The 18,455-nt window shown below is 36.8% G+C and overlaps 1 protein-coding gene across 1 annotated transcript in view; it reads left to right on the top strand.

The window, feature by feature from the left end:
• MAN1A1 (mannosidase alpha class 1A member 1) overlaps window positions 1-18,455 on the top strand; it is a 148,136-nt gene that overhangs the window by 24,288 nt on the left and 105,393 nt on the right. The window contains exon 2 of the mRNA XM_072332956.1: window positions 8,455-8,551. Within this exon, the coding sequence (XP_072189057.1) occupies window positions 8,455-8,551 (97 nt within the window). The remainder of the gene's footprint in view (window positions 1-8,454; window positions 8,552-18,455) is intronic.

Below are 18,455 nucleotides of genomic sequence, written 5' to 3'. Positions count from 1 at the left end.
ATGGAGCTGATAATTTCATCTGGCTGAAATTAGCCGGATCTTAGGCTTCTGAGAATGCTAGGACGGTGTTCTTCATGAGGAGAGCTGTGAGTTGTTCATGCCTTCTTTGGTTTCGTTTAGACATGCTAAAGTTCTCAGCTAGAATACCTTGGTGCTGGAACCAGCTGTTTGCTTTTCTTATTGGTGTTGGGATTATTTAGAGGAGAAGCAGACCACTGATATAGTCTTGATATCAGTGATAATGATACCAGTGTTTGGAGTGTGGAGGTGAGCTCTGTCTTCTTTGCAACTTCCTTTGCCGTACCACCCTGTGACTTTTACTGAATTGAACTGTGCAACAGCTTAAGCAGTGTAACTCAGCTCTGACTTACTGCAATGCTATAATACATTTAGGTTGTGTATTCACTTGTTCAGGGAATTCATAATTGTAGATGTGCTTTACTGTTTGGTAAAGAAAAATATGTCTAATAAATGAGTAAAAAGATTGCCACTGGGGAACCAGGAAAATTGTACAATAATTTTCAAATGAACTCTTGATTTTTATTTATTTATTTATTTATTTATTTTTATTTCATGCAGGCATATTACAGCATCAGGGCTGGTGTTCTTATTGTTTCTTATTCAAAACAGTCTTATTTTAGTGTGTGCCTGTGCATTAAACAAAACAGAGGGTAATGAAATAAGTGTAGAAAACAACCTTACCTTCAAATTTCCTATTCTCTTTAGTTAACTTTTGATTAGAATTCATGTTACAGAATTAATGGAATAATTTATCCTTTCAAAATGTGTAAAAGGATGAAGTGCCGTGCAGCTTCTGTCCCTTGGTTAACAAATGATGCCCACAGCAGCATAAGATGAATATTAGCTGGATAGTTTAATACGCTGCTAAAGAGGCTTACAAGCTACTGTGAGGAGTAGAAAATACAAGAATAGAAGCTTATCTGTAACTTAATATAACACATGTGGGAATAATACTTAGCATTTCTGTCAGGCTTTCCATATGAGAATTTCAGAGTGCTTTGCGGTACAAGTGATGAATTAATCCTCAGAATAGCTCTTAATGTTTTTATTTTCCCTCTTAGTTTCTTTTTTACATATGGAACTCGGAATTTTTATTTATTTATTTATTTATTTTGTGGGATTCTGAAATGCAGGAGTTTGCTCATATATCCTTTTAAAGACAGATTCATATCAAACATTCCATGATACAGTGCGCACTTTTAATATTAACAGAGAATCCTGTGAATTGGTTTGGCTGTTTTGCATCTCTAGGTATTTCCACCCACAGACTGCTGTGTGTCCTATGCTATGGACAGTGGTTTCAGAAGCCCTTCTGAGACTGAATGATTAAGTACTTTTGACTTCTCAGTCCTTCTTTCCCATGAGAAGGCAAATTGAAGACATGGCTTAAGCTGCAAACACCTAAATGTTCTCAAAATCTCTAACCACTGATCACTGGAAAATGGTAACTGGTGGTTCTTGTCACCATTCCATTAGCTGATACAGCAGCCTCCTTTGAGGTTTATTTGGCTGGGGGCAAATTCTATCACAAAATTCTCAGAGGAGCGCAGTCTGAATGAGGTTATAAACACCAGAAATCTGTCAAGCTCCTGATTTGCAATAATCTTTCTGCTGACAGGTAAGAAGTGGCTATATAAGTACATGAAATTTCATAGTGACAGGATTTATTTTACATGTCTTGAAGTAGAAAAACAAAATTCTGTTGCCAGTAGAGCAAGGGAGTATGTTATCATCTGTCTTGTTTTGTCAGACTCATGGAAAGGTATAAACAGTACCCAATGAGGTCAACTTTCTTCGGATATGTGTGGGTTTTGTTTTTGTTTTGTTGTTGTTGTTGTTGTTTTGTTTGTTTGTTTGTTTGCTATTTTGTTTCTGGAAGAAGAGAGAGTTAGTATAAGACGAAGAGTTTAGAATAAAAATCTTTTGGTTATAAGTGCTAATTTTTAATCTCAAATAAAACTCTAAAGGAGATTCTACTTAAAGAAAACGGGATCTGAATATAAACTGATTTGTTGATGATTTCTGTATCTAGATTCCTCTTGGTCTTCAATCAGGAAACTGAGATTTTGCTTAAAACAACAGCAAAATCCACCCAGACATGTATCACTCCTTGGATATGTCTACTCTGATAACATTAACTACAAGTAATTAGCAAAGACGTAATGACAGCAGATCACCCTACATCTTTACCTAAAAATCTGATCTGAAACAAGTCTGAGCAGGACAAAAAGCTATAATTACAGAGATGAGTTACATTAAAACTCTTTGTGTGTGTGTGTGTGTGTGTGTGTTTTTGCTTTAGTTTTTTTAGGAAATTAAAGGCAGTTATTATTAACTGAACACTTCCAGATGGAAGAGATGCTGGAACATATTACAGTTACCTGCAGAGCTGCAAGAAAAGAGTGAAATGAAGAGTTCGAAGTACTATCAAAGTAATAATAGTGAATGATAACAAAAGTTAAAATGGATATGCTCTGAAACAAGAGAAACTTCCAAATGACTTCACAGTGCAGTTCCTAATCCTAGAGAAAGCATTATGTATTGAGATACACAAAACAATCCTTTTGCTTCTTGTTTTCAAAATGTAGGTTATTCAAGACAAGGTCAATAAACTCAGCGAATAGCCTGTATTTCTTATAGAGATCTAATAATATGCTAATAGCCATTACAAAGATGGTGAAGCATGGATGCAGTATTTCCACTAACTTCCAAGGAGACAGGCACTGTTGCCAAAGATTACTCACTATGATTAACAGCGAAAAAGAGCTCATGTATGCAGCATGATTTTATGAGAACTGATTGTGAGTCAGCTTAAGGAGTTCATACAGTTCTTCACAGAGAAATCCTGATTGGTGACCTTGTAATACCTTCAAAAGTACTGTTATGCTTACTAAAAACAATTTCTGGAATGCTTGTCAAGTTTTTCAGCTGTATTGCAATTTGGCTACTACTTGAGAATTGTGAGAACAATTGAAAATTGGTCTTTTTCTGAGCCTTATTTAGGTGAAGTAATGGACATGGGAAGAAAGTAAAGCTTCTCAAACCTTGAGGTTTTGCCACTGGTTCATGTGATGTTGTCTTCACACACTGGGGATGCCACATGAGATTTGCTGAGTTGGTTCAGTAACCAAGCTTCACTTGGCTGCCTGGGGAGGAGGGAGGAGGAAGAACAAAAGTGATTTATGATTTATTACGGGAAGGAAAGGAGATGGGCTGGGGTTGAGAGATGAAAAAGTCACTTGTCACTATCTACAAGCAGACCTGAGTGGTCTTAGGTGCTGTGGAGTCTTGCTTCAGCCTGTCTAGGTCAGCTATGTCACCTGCATCCCCTGCCCGTTCTGTGCCCACCTTCAACTTACTTGTGACAGGCAAGGGAGAAGAGGCAGGACTAGGAAAAAGAGAAGGCCTTGATGCTGTGCATTTGCAGCTCTTCAGTAGATAAAACACTGCTGTGCTATCAGCATTATTTTAGCCACAAATTCAAAACATCACCATGCTATGAGGAATGTTAGTTCCAGACGTAATACAGACATCACCCGTGTGAGCTGACTTGTACAGGAGTAAAGTTTAAGCAGAACATGTCTAGCCATTGCTTACTAATTCTAGGGACTTTCATCATTTCCCTTACTGATGCTGTGAAAGAATTAATAAACTTTAGCTACAGCAACAGGAAGGAGAAAAGCTTTGGGGAGACTGCACTGAATGAACATATATCTCTGCTTAGGAACAATTTAAAAAGTGAGGGTAAAAACAATCTATGCAAAACATTCAGTGTAGAATGAAGATTTTTTTCAACCTAACAACAAAGTTTTAGAAAAAAAAAAAAGTAGACAAGTAGTTATTATGGTGGTTGTTGTTGTTGTTGTTGTTGTTTTAAAGGCTTTTCCTGTTAGAGTTTCTCAAGGGTCTTATTCTGTTGGATGTCCAGTACCATTTCACTCTTCTGCTTCCCTCACTTGGGAAATGTTGGCATGGTTTAAATGACTCTGCTGAAGGTCAGCATGGTGCTATTTCATGTTGTGAGAATGCTTTTTCTTTAATATTGCTGTTCTAAAAGGTGCTTGAATTATTTTCCTGGCATTTTGTCTGACATCTCCATAGCTTGCATCTTAACTGCTGAAAATAGATCTTACTGTGTTCTTGTTTTCATTCCACATAGTACTGCAGTAGTTTGCATCTAAATGCCATTACTGTGCTGATTCAGCATCACTCATTTTCTAGCAGTGTTTCATGCCTGAGCTCTTGGGTACTCCTGTTTGAGTAGAAATCTATTTTGCACATTTCAAGTGGTTTATATGTCCTTCTTAGACATGATGTTGCAGTGTTTTGGAAGATGGCTGTAGCTAAAATAAAAACAAATGGGAATTTGTGATCAATGATCATAATCCTTTGTTTGGCCAGCATTCCAGCTGCTGTTATAAAGGCCTTTGTTTCTGCTTTGGGGGAACAAATTTGTTAGGTTTTTGTTTGTTTGTGTTGTTTTGTTCTGTGTTTTTATGGTTGGTTGTTTTGCTGTGAGGGTTTTTTTGTTTGCTTGGTTGGTTTTTTTGTGTTCTTTTTGTGGTTTTTTGTTTTGTTTTGTTTTAATTATGTTCTTTCAGATCTAGAAGAATTGTAAAACTATCTTTCTTTAGCTTTAAAGGAAGCATTTTGGGAAAAAAACAAGCACAGATCCTTTCATGAATACTGTCACACTCTCGCTTTTTTCTTCCCGATCTTTGCTGATACCAGTGATAATAGTGTAATAGCACACAAAGGTATTCTCCAACAGAAGTGAGATGATATTTCAATATTTTCTAAGTAAAAAAATCTTGCACCATTTCGTTCTGAAGATGTAAAAGCAGCCAGCTTACTAAAGAGAGGAATGCTACATACCAAGCACTCAGCTGCAGCTTCTTCTGAATGACCAATGGTATAGCTCAGAAGGGAATCTTGCAGATGTAGACTTAGGGTTTCTCAGTGAGCTGTCAGGCTCATCTAGATTTTTAGGTTCAGTGAATGTGTCTTAGCAAAGCTAGAAGAACTGAGGAAAATACATCCATGCAAATGTAATTCTGACTACTTACATTCTGGAGGATTAATAAGGACTTATTTGAAAGCGCTCAAGTGAAATCATTTCATTAGTTACACTGTAGGGAAGTTTGAGAGTATCTGGAATCATCTGGCCAAGGTCTGTGATGGTTGTTCTTCATCATTAGGAACTTCTTGTTACACAGATGCTCTCAGTAAAGGTGAGATTTATTTAAAAGTTCAGATGCTCAACAGCGCTTATTCAAGGAGTGAGAAGAAGGGCCTTGATGACAGGAAAAACAAACAAACTAAGTAAAAGCCTGGAGATACTGCTTTGGGGATGTCTCATGCAAACAGAAAGGTGAATACTGCAAGGACGGTTGATTTTCTCCAAACAACTGTTAAAATGTATTTTTGAACTTCCAGTGCTCCGAGTCCAACCTAAGCAAAGACTTAATTGTCTTTAGCTTGGATCTATGTAAATTGCTACACAGTGTTTTAGAAATGTTTCGTTCTTAAGTATAAAATAAAGCTATTAACAGAAAGGAGATTCTTGTTTGTAGGAATCTTGATTCCTCCAGGATGAAAGTATACAAAGCCCTTCTGATGTACCAAATTCTAGAAATTGAGACTGATATGCTAAGTTAGAAGCACAAACTGTGACTCTGGTCCAGCAGTGCAAAGGGCTGTTAGTGGTGGTTGTTTGCATGTTTTCGGGACTGCTGCTTATCTGTGTGCTCTTTGCACAGTAACACTGAGTCCCAGTAACTTTCTCCTACATAGGCACATGCTTGTGTCTGGTTGCTAGTGGTTACATTTCTGTCTAGTGTACTGAGTAGTTACCTTCTGCAAAATGGGAGGACTTTCAGAAATAAGAGTGTTTCATTAAAATCTACTAATAACTGTTTTTAGAAGGTACAGTCCACTGTGTGGTTTATCTTCCAGTCTTACTATCTGTGCTTGGACTGGATCTTAGTAGTCTTTTCTAACCTTTATGATTTTATGGTTGACCAACAGAAGATGGATTCTAGAAAGAGCACACATTTGCATTTTCAATGCAATATGATCAAAATGTAAATCAGTTGGAAAAGCTAAAGGCAATAGAGAGAACATCTTGTAGTGTCATGCACTTTGTTTGTGAGTGTTTTGGCTAAACTAGGTTTGGAACTGTTCCTGTCTTTCCTGCTTGGTTGCTCTGATACTCTTGGCGATGGGACAGGACATCACTTATTCTCAAAACAAAAATTAGCAAAAGTTTCTGATCCCTGAACTGATTTGGTGTGGCAATGGGTAATCACCACCTCTTCTGCAAGAGAAGGAATGTGCTGGGATTAAAATGATGGAAAAGATCACTGGCTTGTACAGTCTTAATTTTGTTACAATTAGAATCTTCAGTCACTTTCAGATCATTTAGTTACAAATTTGGTATAAATAAGTATACCGTTAATTGTGGTGTTCCTAGATTAAACAAACTGAAAGAACTCCAGTGTGATTTTATGAGAAACTAAACTTTGACAAAGCATAGAAAATCTCAGGTTCAGGGCAGATCATGATTTAGCTTGTTGAAATCTCTGAGAATTTGTTTTCTACTTATATAAAGCTGAGCATGCAGGACTTGCACATGACTGCAGAACAGAATAAATCTTTCTAATATAACACGTAAAATTACTGGAAAAAATAATTGGTAAATTAGAAAACAGTCATATGCTTCCCTTTTATCAGGAGCTGGGATTGCACACAGACACAAAGCCTGTGATGTGGCTGCTTGTTGCCAGGTTTGTGCTGGGACAAAATGCCTGGTCCAGAGGAAAGCTGAGTGAGGGACGTGGCTCCTGACAGCTGGTGCATCTCTGCTGCCTGCAGGCATTCCCACACAGCCTCTTACTGCCTTCCAGCTGAGATCTGACACCAGGCACACTTTCTGGTTGAAAATGCTCACATAGTAAATGTTGACTCCAATTTCTGCATTTGTGAACTTGACCCTGTAGATGCTCTATGATAAATTAGCATTCCTGAATTCTCCTGCGGGATAGATGCACTTTTACGCTTCTATAAATAGTGAAGAATATTTTTTTTCCCCCACAGGCTTAGCAGTACTCTAGAAAATCTGTTGTCATTTATTATGGTCTGGCCTAATGTGGGTTTTTAATTGACATGATTTCTCTATGTAATTTGAGCAACGGAAAGAGGAAGAAAGAAAGCTGAAGATTACTATTATCAGTGTGTCCTAAGGCTGTTGCTTTTAAATGTAGGATTATAACTGCTATTTAACAGAATTATCATTGGCATGTATGGCCTCAGGAAGAGGTCTGAAAGCAAGGGCAGAGCAGTGCTGTCAGCTGACAGCCTGAAGCAGAGTCTTTGAAAAGGTCTGAAACCATCACTTCTTGTCTGGAAGATGACCTCTGGCTTTCCTAGCTCAGTTCTGCTTTGTGGAAGCAGGGAGGAGAGGCTTCATAGTGCCATAGTCTCTCCTGCTCTTACATAAATTCAGATTGCTGGTGTGACCCTTGAAAAAGACTCTTCCTAAGCAAGAGTTAAAGGGGATGCTGGCCAAGAGAGATGCTGGACCTGCTGGAGCAACAGGACAGCTCCTGGCTGCATACACCAGCCACCCCCTAGCTTTGGGCTAGGTCTTGGTTTATCATGGTAGCAGAGAGCGAATAGTGCCCTGGAGTGGGTCTGCTGCCAGTTTCTGACATGAATTTCTTTGGCTCTTATTGCAGAGCTTTGTGCTGAATTCCCTGAGGGAGTTTTCCAATGCACTATTTATTTGTGGTGCAATTCTGTATGGCAAACATATCTTTATAACCATGCTTAGTTGTAGAAGTTGTGGGTTGCTTGGGCAAAATGGCATATCAGAGTAGCTATGGAGGCATTCAGTAGCACTTACAGTCATAGAAGATTATGTCATTATAACTTCAAGACCTCTCCTAGATGTCTTGCCTGCCCCATTCTAGCTTCATTCTGTGCTATGTTTGCATCAGCTAGTTTTATGCAAGAAAGTGTCTGCCAGACTGAAAACTCCTGTGAATTGCTCTTAATTTTGACCATAACAATTTCTGTTCTAGAATGGACAACAACAAAATATTTCCATCAGTTCAAGAGATGTATGCTTAAGGGAAAGAAAATCATACTTGATTTACTTTATAACATAAATTCATTTATTAAATATTCTTAATTATAAGCATGCAAATATCAGTGACAGGTGGATCTGGTGGACAGAGCTCTTTTAGTAACTACACTGCTAGCATCCAGAGAACAGTGCTATTGTGTAAAATATTTCACAGTTCTAATGCATAGAACGTGAATTTAATGAAGCATTAAATTAAATATTTTTAATGTTGAGAATATTTTCAAGTCAGTATTTGCTGTGGCTTCTTGCAAAATCAACATTATAATCCCGCTTTTGTTTCCCTACAGATGATGAAATATGCCTGGGATAATTATAAGCGTTATGCATGGGGATTAAATGAACTGAAGCCCATATCTAAGCAAGGACATTCAAGCAATTTATTTGGTGAGTAGAGTGTATTTTTGTGCTTAGTGACGTTAGCATAAAATAGTAAATCAGCTGAAAAGATTATAGGTGATAAACACGTGTTCTTTCTAGCCTTTGTGATGCAGCGTGGTGTTTCTTGCTTATGTTATGTATAGAAAATAACTATTAATGAAGGTGATGTGATGACTTACAGATTCCCTTTTGAATGAGAATAAATGAAGTATATGTCATTGCTGCATGATCTAGAAGTAGTTTTGTTAGATTAAATACTTAGAACTTTTCATATAACGTGGAACTCATTGACACTGGAGTCCATAAGGATGAAACAAAATATATAAGTTGGGACAGGTTCAAGAAAGATCTTGTACAAGTAATCAGTGTTATTACTAGATATTCTCTGCAGCCATGAAGGTAATTGAAGCTCTCTGTGGTTCTCAGGAGTTTATTCCTAACACTTGAAGAAACTTGCTAATCTGTATCGGTCAGGCTCTTTTAGCAGGCTGTTTTTCTTTCATGAATATAACCATTATTTGGACTTCTAAACGTTACACAAGAGATGTTTAAATAACACCCAAGTTGTTATCAGTTTAGAACAGATATGGGGCTGAAAAGCTCCAGCAGGAAAAGCACACTGCAGAAATCCAGGGTAATGAGGCAAGACGTTTTACTGTACAAGTGGGACAGAGGTTTGGATAAACAGCGATTGAAGGGCAGCAGCGTTCTATGAAAGTGTGAGAAAGCTGTCCAGCAAATTATCATCTTTGGTCTTATGAAAAAATGATCAGTTAAACTGTTTGACAGCAATCTTTGTATTCAAATAAATTCTGTTTTCCAAACAGAAAGCTGAAAAATGAACTAATTTCTGTAGCTGAGAAAAAGTCAGTATATTATGTTGATTTTAACAGGAACTTGTTTGGTCGACTGTGTGGAAAAGATAGCTTCAAGTGGGAACAGTTCCTAAAACAGCTTAAATAGAGCACTTATCAAATTCTCAACTATATTTAGAAGTTGCTAAGAGACAGCAGTTGTGATCATGAAAATAATTGTGAAAATACAGCATCTACACTGATATTGCTGCACTCCTTGTCTACCAAAGATGATATCTGAAAAAGTTACTAGATAATGATTAAACAGTTAACTGTTGAATTAAATATTAACTGGTTGATTGGGACCAAAGTAGTTTAGGCTTCTGTTTTCATAGGCAAAACTAAATTTTTTTATTACCATCCTTCAGATCAGATAGTTTTGCAGTTTAATATGAGCTATCAATAACTGTTTAATGCAATCCTGTTTGCTTTGTTTTCTTGGAGGAAAACAGAGTGGTACATAAGTGTCTAGAAAATTAAAATGTTTAGTCTAGTTTAATTGGCATCAGAAGGATAACATTTAAAGTTATTTGAGTTCGTAATGGTGCCTCATGGATTTTCAGAAAAAGGAACAAGTATATTGACTTGTGAATTTTTTAATCAGAAGTGCTGCAGAGACTGCACAAGAGTAAGTCTTCAAAGCACTGTTTTAGTGTGTAATAAGAAAGTGTTGAATTTGAAAAGAACATTAAATTTAGAGGAATAAGAGCCAGTTAGTCTAATTACAGATCTTTGCCTCCTCATGGCCTTCTAGAATAAAAACTTATTACTGTGGAAATTTCCTTTGTCTTCACTCTTATTGATCTTGGTGGCAAATCAGAAGTATTTCTTCCCTTTCTGATGAATTGCTTTATGAAATACTGAAGAGCAGTATATCTACAAAGTCATTCTGTCTCATAAACTACCCTTTCCTGGGTCTGTATTCTTGTTTTGATTCTTTTTTTTTTTTTTTTTTTCAGAAGAAAATCCTTGTTTCTGTAGTATTGTCTTCAAATCACTAAATCTGTTGTGTACTTTCATGTATGTACTCTACCAAGGGCTTTTCCATTTTCATAAAGGAATAAAAGGAACAAATACTTCACTATGGGTATCAGCAGGTTCCAGTGCTTAATGTTGTGTAGGCTACAAATAGCATAGTTCTGACATAGAAGGGAAGAGAGAGCTATTTTCCAATGATGTTGCTTCTAAGCTTTTGGAGGTATAATGGAATGATGAGGCATTTTGTTAGATAATCATGGCTGTTGTCTTGAAGGCTCTGAAACATAAAAATAACATGAGTATTTAACAGGCATAATTGTGCATAGATGTGACTGTTAGTAAATACCATCGTGAATTTGGCAGCTTGTTTAATGCGTTGTGATACTATTGTTAGGCTAGAAGGAAGAGGAATATTGCCAGTGGGATCATGACAGGAGAAAGCTGGGTAGAAGCCCAGATAGTTCTGACCTCCAGGTCAGATCTTGATCTTGCTTATATTCTGTGAGCAGCATAAAGGGAGAATGGAGGTTGTATTCAATAAGCTTGAGGAAGTCTTCAGATTGGAAGACATTCATGTGAGAGGAAGCGAGTTGTGCTCCTAACATGCACACTCAAAATAACGTATCTTTTAAGGAACAGCTTAAACATTTATTGAGCCAAAATGTTTTTATTTCAAGATCAAGACAAAGCCTCAGACTTGCCTCTGACCATTGAAAGTCTTTTCAGGATATCCATGTAATGTTCTGTTTTCTTTTTAATTGCCACTTCAGCTTTTACCATGTTATCTTGGCAACTAACTAACATTATTGCAGGGTTTTTTAATTGCTTACACCAACGATAAAGGATTCAGTTAAAATAATAATAAGGCAGAAACGAACTGACAGCAGATTTCTCAGTAGTGTTTGTAATATTTTAATTCCATGAAGTTAAGTGTACAGATGCTTCTAGACTGATCAAGTAATTCAGAATGACTGAATGAGTTTTGTGCTTGTCTTCAACAATGGTACGATATTTGTTATTTGTACTAATGGTTCTTTATAGTGTATTTTTTCTTTATGAATCTTTATAAATTGTAATTTATTTATTTATTTTAATGTAGCCCCTATCCAAATCTTTATTTGATTAAAAAACAAGAAGAAAGAGTGACAAAGTCACAATTGAATGATGAGCTATTCTTAACTATGTGTTCTCTACTAATATTAAAACTAGTGAGCACTGCTATTAGAGAGTTTTCTCCAGAGGAGAAAAATAAAACACCCTCAAGTTTCTGCACTTGAGCTTTACTAAAAAGTTTTTATAATTACCTGTAACAGTATTTCATGTACAGTATTCCAAGTTTAGTAATATTTTAACTTGTGGTCATAGTATAATTAGTCTCTGCTAGTGAAAAGGTACCTTTTCTGGAGGAGTAGGAAGAAGGTAATAAGAATACAAACACTATCTGGCTTAGAACTGAATTTTGTGGCTTTCAGTGTATTGAGGTTTCAGAAGATTTTTAAGGCATCCCAATATTCATATTCAAAACTCATCCAGTGAATACCAATGTATACTTTTGGACTGATATTTTATTAATATTTTTCAAGAAATTTAATTTTTCATTATTAAATAATAGCTGGATTTCAATTGAAAAGCTTCCAGCATTTCCCATCCTTGCTCCTAATCTTGCTCATCTTCACTCTTGCAGCTAAAGTCCTTGAAATTATGAATTTCAGTATGCAGTCTTAATTTTAGAAGTGAGCCTGACATCCTTCTCAAATAAATTAATAGAAACTTGTTTAAAGAATAACATCATCAGATATGTGGATTAATGGCTCAGCCCATCTGTGAAAGGAGGTCATGCATCACAACTACTGTTTTTTTGAAGACAGTCAATATGAAAGCAAGGAAGTTTATTACCTTTTCACATTTCCAATGTTAATGGCCTTTTTAAATACTCTTCCAGTAATGCTATGGCCATGCTCCCAAGTTTCTTACTGCAGCCCTGGAAAAATCAAGTGAACAGAGTGACAGTTCGGCAAGGGTAACAAGTTACCCAAGGTATTTAATGCAGTGGGAAACTGCAGGCAATTCTGTGAACCCAGAGGGATTCCTTGAGAGATGGTAATTGCACTTTAAAATAGCAAATGGGATATAGATACCTAGATTTGAACCAATACATAAGTGGCATGGGAGATATGAATCTAGTTAAGCTCAAAATAGGTAGTAAAGATTAGAATTTATTTATTTATTTATTTATTTTTGTATAATATATGGATGTCCATTAAAAGTGACACTGATGGAGCGAATGAGGATTTGTTTCTTATAGAGAATGCTATCCTTTGTGTAAGGTTGAAATATCAAATCAAAAGGTGACATGTTCAAAACAAGTGAAAGAAGAGGGTTTGTTACAAAATGTGTGGCTGAGCTGCATGAGTGCCAGAAGCATTGCAGATGCCAATGGCTTCCATGGAAAATAGATGAGACAATGGAGGATATATTCCAAGAGCAATTAAATAGACAGCAGAGCTGGATCTGGAATGCATAAACCTACAAAATACTGGAGCATTCTAGAAATACTACTGCATTGTTTCATGTTGCGCACATGAGAAGCCAGGTGTGTTGAAATATATGTAGGCTTTTTCTCCCCATTCTTGCCAGCTGGTAACAATGACTGAAATTGGAAGCGTTGCTAGGGGATTACCAGTATATGAGTAAGTTTCATGTTTTGGCATGTTACGTCTTAATAATCTTGCCTGACTATTCAAATTTCCTTTATCCAAAGAAAATCACTTCTTAAAAATCTAAGTCAGCTTTTGAAATGGTGCTTTAAGAAACCTACACATTTAGTCAAAATGTTAATTTTGTCATATCTGTTCGTATTTTTTTTTTTAAATTGAGAATAATGTAATTTAAATGTTATTGTACACTGTGTATGTGTGTACAGTTGAAAAGAATTAGATGCTTCATTGATTTTTTTTCTTGTATTTAATGTTGCAAAATATCCAATCTTATTTCTTTTGTCAAGCGAATCTAAATGGCTTTTAATGTCTAGATTAATAAAAAAGCTGTGATACTATATTTCTATATTTTTGGCTGGAATTGTAAGTATAAATTGACAAATAGAAGGAAAGAAACAGCACAAAGCATCTGCTTTGTCTGAGTTTCTTCAACTTACAATAAAGTGATGAAACAAATTTGCCTCAGTGGCTGTGAAAACAGTGACAGGTCTGAAAGATCAAGGTGGGGCTCAGTGCAAATTCAACATAGGAATGTATAATTCTTTTTTTTTTTTTTTTTTTCACAGTAGTACAAAGTAGCCATTGAAACAGTTCTTCTGATAGTAATAGAAGAAAAATTGCTCTTGCCCTTTACTTGTATATGCTGAATTTCCATCCCATTTAAAATTTATATGTATGCGTGTGTGTGTCACATACTAATTTTCACGTTTCAACTCAGAAACACAAAAATGTCACTTTTTCTGGAAAAGAAAACAATGTTCTATTCATCTTCTATGTGTATGCAAGAACAAGAAGTTCTAGTTTATTATGCCTATTGGTTAGTGAATTATTACAGGAGAGGAAGCAGACATATATAACGACAGGAGGTCACTTCACAGTTAATTCCTCCCAATTTTGCTGTATGCATTTCCTCAGTTTTCTTCCATTACAAGTATGATGCTGAGTCAGAAGAAGAGAAGCAGTTGATTTTAAGAAGGATAAGGGGAAAGCAATATCTTGGTGTAGTTTCCATTCTCTTATAGAAAATGCATTAAGACAGATTTCTGAAACTACTCCATGTAGTGTTTTCTTTGACATGCTTGCAAATTACAATTTTTTATCTTATTCACAAAAATGCATGCAAATTTATATATGTGTGTATCCAAATATATTCGACAGCAAAGAATGTGGATTTTCTACAGAATGATAACTTCATATTCAGGGACTGGGAGGAAAACTGTAAACAAGATATTAAATGCACCAACATGCATACAGTCAGGTTGCCAGGATCAATGCTATATTAGATTCTCCTGGGAAAAAAAAAAAAGCTTTGCCTAAAAGCCTGAGACAATTAAGTTTCTCGGCCTACCCTTCAAACAGCTTGGCCATGTGCCGGTTGAGTTTCTTAAACCATATGGCCACATACGCCCTGTCGCAGAGCTGTTCTAATAAGCTTGTCTTCCAAGGACAGCAGTTCTCCCTGCACTATCTCCCTGGAAACTTGTATGAAGTTATTCATCCTGTGACCACACTTTTTTTTTTTTTTAATTCTTCTCTGCTCACCCAGTCCAGAGGCATTACTCCATTCTCTAATGTATTCCAGTTTTCTTATTTGTGTTTAAATAGCATTGTTAGAAATTAAAAAGTTATTGTTAAACTGACTTATTGCTTACTATGCAGGAACAAACTAAACTGCTCTATTTATCCAGCTATTACAAAATTCTAGATAATCCGTTGCCTTGAGTCATCATCCACAACAGCAGTAGTCTTTTTCAGACTCTTCTAGATAGTTATTAAAGACATCACCTTGTTGATCTTGAAAGAATGTTCTTTAGATACTGCTAAGTTGCATGTTGACTGATTTCTTTTGCTTTCTCTTCAGTTAACTATCTTGTAAGCTATTTTACGTGTTCTCTATTAGTCACTTAAATGGAAGAAGTGATGCTGTTAGTATAGGGGAGAGATAAATACGGAAGCAATTTTAACGAAGGAAGTAAAACTGTGGTTGTTTCACCCTCATGGACAGGTAAACACCGCAACTGCTCTCTCTTCAAGGGAGGAGAAAATGCAATGGAAAAGGAGTGAGATACAGGCAGGGCATTTATTTACCACTTCACATCATGAGCAAAACAGACTCAGCATAGAGAGATGAATGCAATATATTGCTTGTTACTAACAAACAAGAGAAATGAGAAACCAAAAGCAAGCTAAAACTATCTCCTCTCCTCCCCTCATCCATCATCTTTCTACCTCTTACCCCTGTGAGTGATGCAGGGTAATGGAGGAGGAGGTCAGTCCATAACACTGTATATCTGCCACTCCTCCACAGTCACTCTCTGCCCCTGCTCCTTGTGGGATCCCTCTCAGGGGATGTTGACCTTCCTGAACTGATGCTATGTGGACTTCCCATGGGCTGCAGCTCTTTAAACACTGCTCCAACATACCTCTGTACCACAGACCCCATTCTCCAGGAACTACACCATCATGGGTCCCCATAGGCAGCAGCTCTCCCAGCCTTCCTGCCCCACTGTGAGCCCCTCTTCATGGACTGCAACTCTGGTCCAGGACTGCTCCAGCTGGGTTTTCTGTGGGCTGTAGCCTCATTCAGGCCACATCCACTGCTGCACCATGAGGTGTACTTTAATATCTGCTCTGTGTGCCCATGGCTGCAGGTGGATAGCCTGTTCCATCCTGGGTCTCTCCTGGGCTGCAGGGAACTTCTGCTCCACACTTGAAGCTCCTCCTGCCCTCCTTCACTGACCTTGACGGCTGCAGGGATGTTTTGCTCTCATTTTGTCACTCTTCTCTCTCAGCTGCTGTTGTGCAGCAGCATTTTCCTTTCTTCATTCTGTTCTCACAAAGGCACAACCATTGCTCATTGGTCAGCTCTGGTGGCCATGGGTCCCTTTAAGAGCTGGCTATGATCTGATGTGGGGCAGTGCTGGACTCTGCTCATAGAGGTCACCCCTGCATCTATCCTGATACCAAAATCTTGCCACTTAGACCCAAAGATAGCATATATGAGTACTTGGTTTGGAGCTTTTGGTAGAGACGTGTGTTTCACTTTGGTAGGCTTGTGCATCTGGTATAATTTTTATTATCAATTATTCACTTTAAGTTTACGTTTTGTAAATTCTGTACTGAGTGTACAATTTCTTGTATTATCTGCTACGTAAATGTATAATTACTTCAGGTGCATGCATTTACTTTGAAGTATTACTTGTGATAGTTTCTTCCTTCCTTGGTCAACTGTGAAACGCTAACTTGGAGACTGCAGCTTTACTTGCACTTTTTGTAAATAGATGTTGATCCAATTTATAGCTGTTCTTTAAGCATACAACAGGACAACTGTTCTGCCCAAATATTATACCTTATGAAAATGAGTATGTATTTGAAATGCCTAGGAATAGTCTTCGTTGGAGACCTTGACTTCTATGTAGTTTCTTGGGAATATTGCATAGAGGCTAACAAGACTGATAACTCTAAAATTATTTGTCAGATGTGCTCTGAGAAGCATAGCATATATTGGGTTGTGAAATATTTTATTTTTATCCATAAAAACAAAATGATCATTTAACTTCATTATCCTTTTCCTCCTCTTGCTTTTCTGACTGGTTATAGATGAAGAACAGCACAATTTCCTCAATGCTCTTAAGTTTGGATTATCCTGTTGGCTAACTTAGTGTAAACTACAGTTGCTTACAAGTCATAACTGGCTTCTGAACTGGTGCTCAAACATCCCTCTCTGTGTTCTTTCATCTTTTCTCAAGAATGTAGAAGTGTAACTGTTTGAAACAAGTTTAACTATTTAAATCTCATTGTCTTCTGGAATCTTCAGAATAACAGATTTTTTTTTTTTTTCAAAAATTTGCTAGAATTTCCCTCATTCTCTTCTCTGCTCAGCAGGGATGTTTCTACTCAAAATAGGCCACATTGTGGTTCTTCGTAGGCAAGAGCCAGGAAAAAGTAAGATGTGTGCAACTTCAAGGGCAAATTCTCAGTAAGGTTAAATCGTCTTCTGACTAAGTAGTGAATTGCAACTGAAGCATTAGTCCTTAACACTGAAAGAGTGGCTGTTTGGAGATGGTGTTAGCTGTTTTACAAAGAGATTACCACAGAAAATGTCATTGCATTGAGCCTATCAAAATCCACTTAAGCAAACCAGGTTGTGGATCATTTTTTCTTTTAGGTAGAGCTTAATTGAGAAGTTCACTATGAGCTTTTTTGGTCTGTGCAGAGTCACTAAATATGTATAGTCTTTGCAGTAAGGTTCTTGAGCATGTTCTCCAGCAGTTTTCTGTATTTATTTTCTCATGAGCTCAGTAAAAGTGTAAGTTTCTTGGACATGTTTAAGGGGGTAAATTTCCTTTAATATGAGAGAAGGGAAGCCAAGTTCCAAGCAAGTCCTGAGAAGACAGTATTCACTTGTTACCAGAGTATGCTGCAGTTTTATTACTGCAATATCTGGGAGAAAATATAGATGACTTTTTTTTACAGTAGGAAAGGGACATTTCAGAAACAATGATAGATGGTATAAGCAATCAGTAACTGCTAAAACAGGTAAATTGTCTAATTTTATTACACATATGAAGTAATTTATGATAATCGCAGAATCATAGAATGTCTTAGGTTAGGAAGGGACCTTACAAATCATCTAGTTCCAGGCCCCTTGCTATGCTCATGGTTGCTACTTACTTGATCAGGCTGCCCTGATCAAGTGTTACCTACTATTATATTTCTAAGAGGTTAAAAACGGGAAGTTATTTCCTATCTGCAATCTCAAGTTGAGAAAGTGATGTCAGTGCTGTTATATAGAGGTCTCCAATCATTCCTCCATTTCATGAGAAAGGAGAATACCACAATGATGGTGAACACCAAAGAATTCACTGAAAAGATTGACTTCTAAGTCAAATATGAACAATTCAGTCCTGATGTGTGGCGAAAGTTTGCAAGACCATCTTTACTTTTTTCTCAAGCATCTCTGGATTATATTCAAATTCTGTGAAGTTCTTTGCAGCTATTCTTTTGTTATTTACCAAGGGATATCTGTTCCTGATTGAGTAATCAATTATCCACCTGAGTCATTAGCTTTGCTGGAGAAAGAGGGATTAGATCTAATGAATTCCTCTGTTTTCGGAACCTAAATTATTTTGCAGGTATAAATGGTTACTTCTGTGTCTAGGGTCTTCTCCAAAGATTATCCTAATAGTAGTTTGCATTAATTATGAAGATTGCTGAAGCCAAATTCATAAATTGAATAAATTGGCCCAAACTAAATTTTGTACAGTCTTCAGTAAATAGGAATCAAAACTCTTTCTAGACAAAATGCTGTTTTGAGAAGGTTGTAATAAATTTCAAGGAAACATGAGAATGTAATTTGGG

Source organism: Excalfactoria chinensis, chromosome 3, assembly GCF_039878825.1.
Source record: "Excalfactoria chinensis isolate bCotChi1 chromosome 3, bCotChi1.hap2, whole genome shotgun sequence".
NCBI lineage: Eukaryota > Metazoa > Chordata > Aves > Galliformes > Phasianidae > Excalfactoria > Excalfactoria chinensis.
The sequence above is the reverse complement of the archived record's forward strand: the minus strand, read 5'-3'. Positions and strand labels throughout refer to the sequence as shown.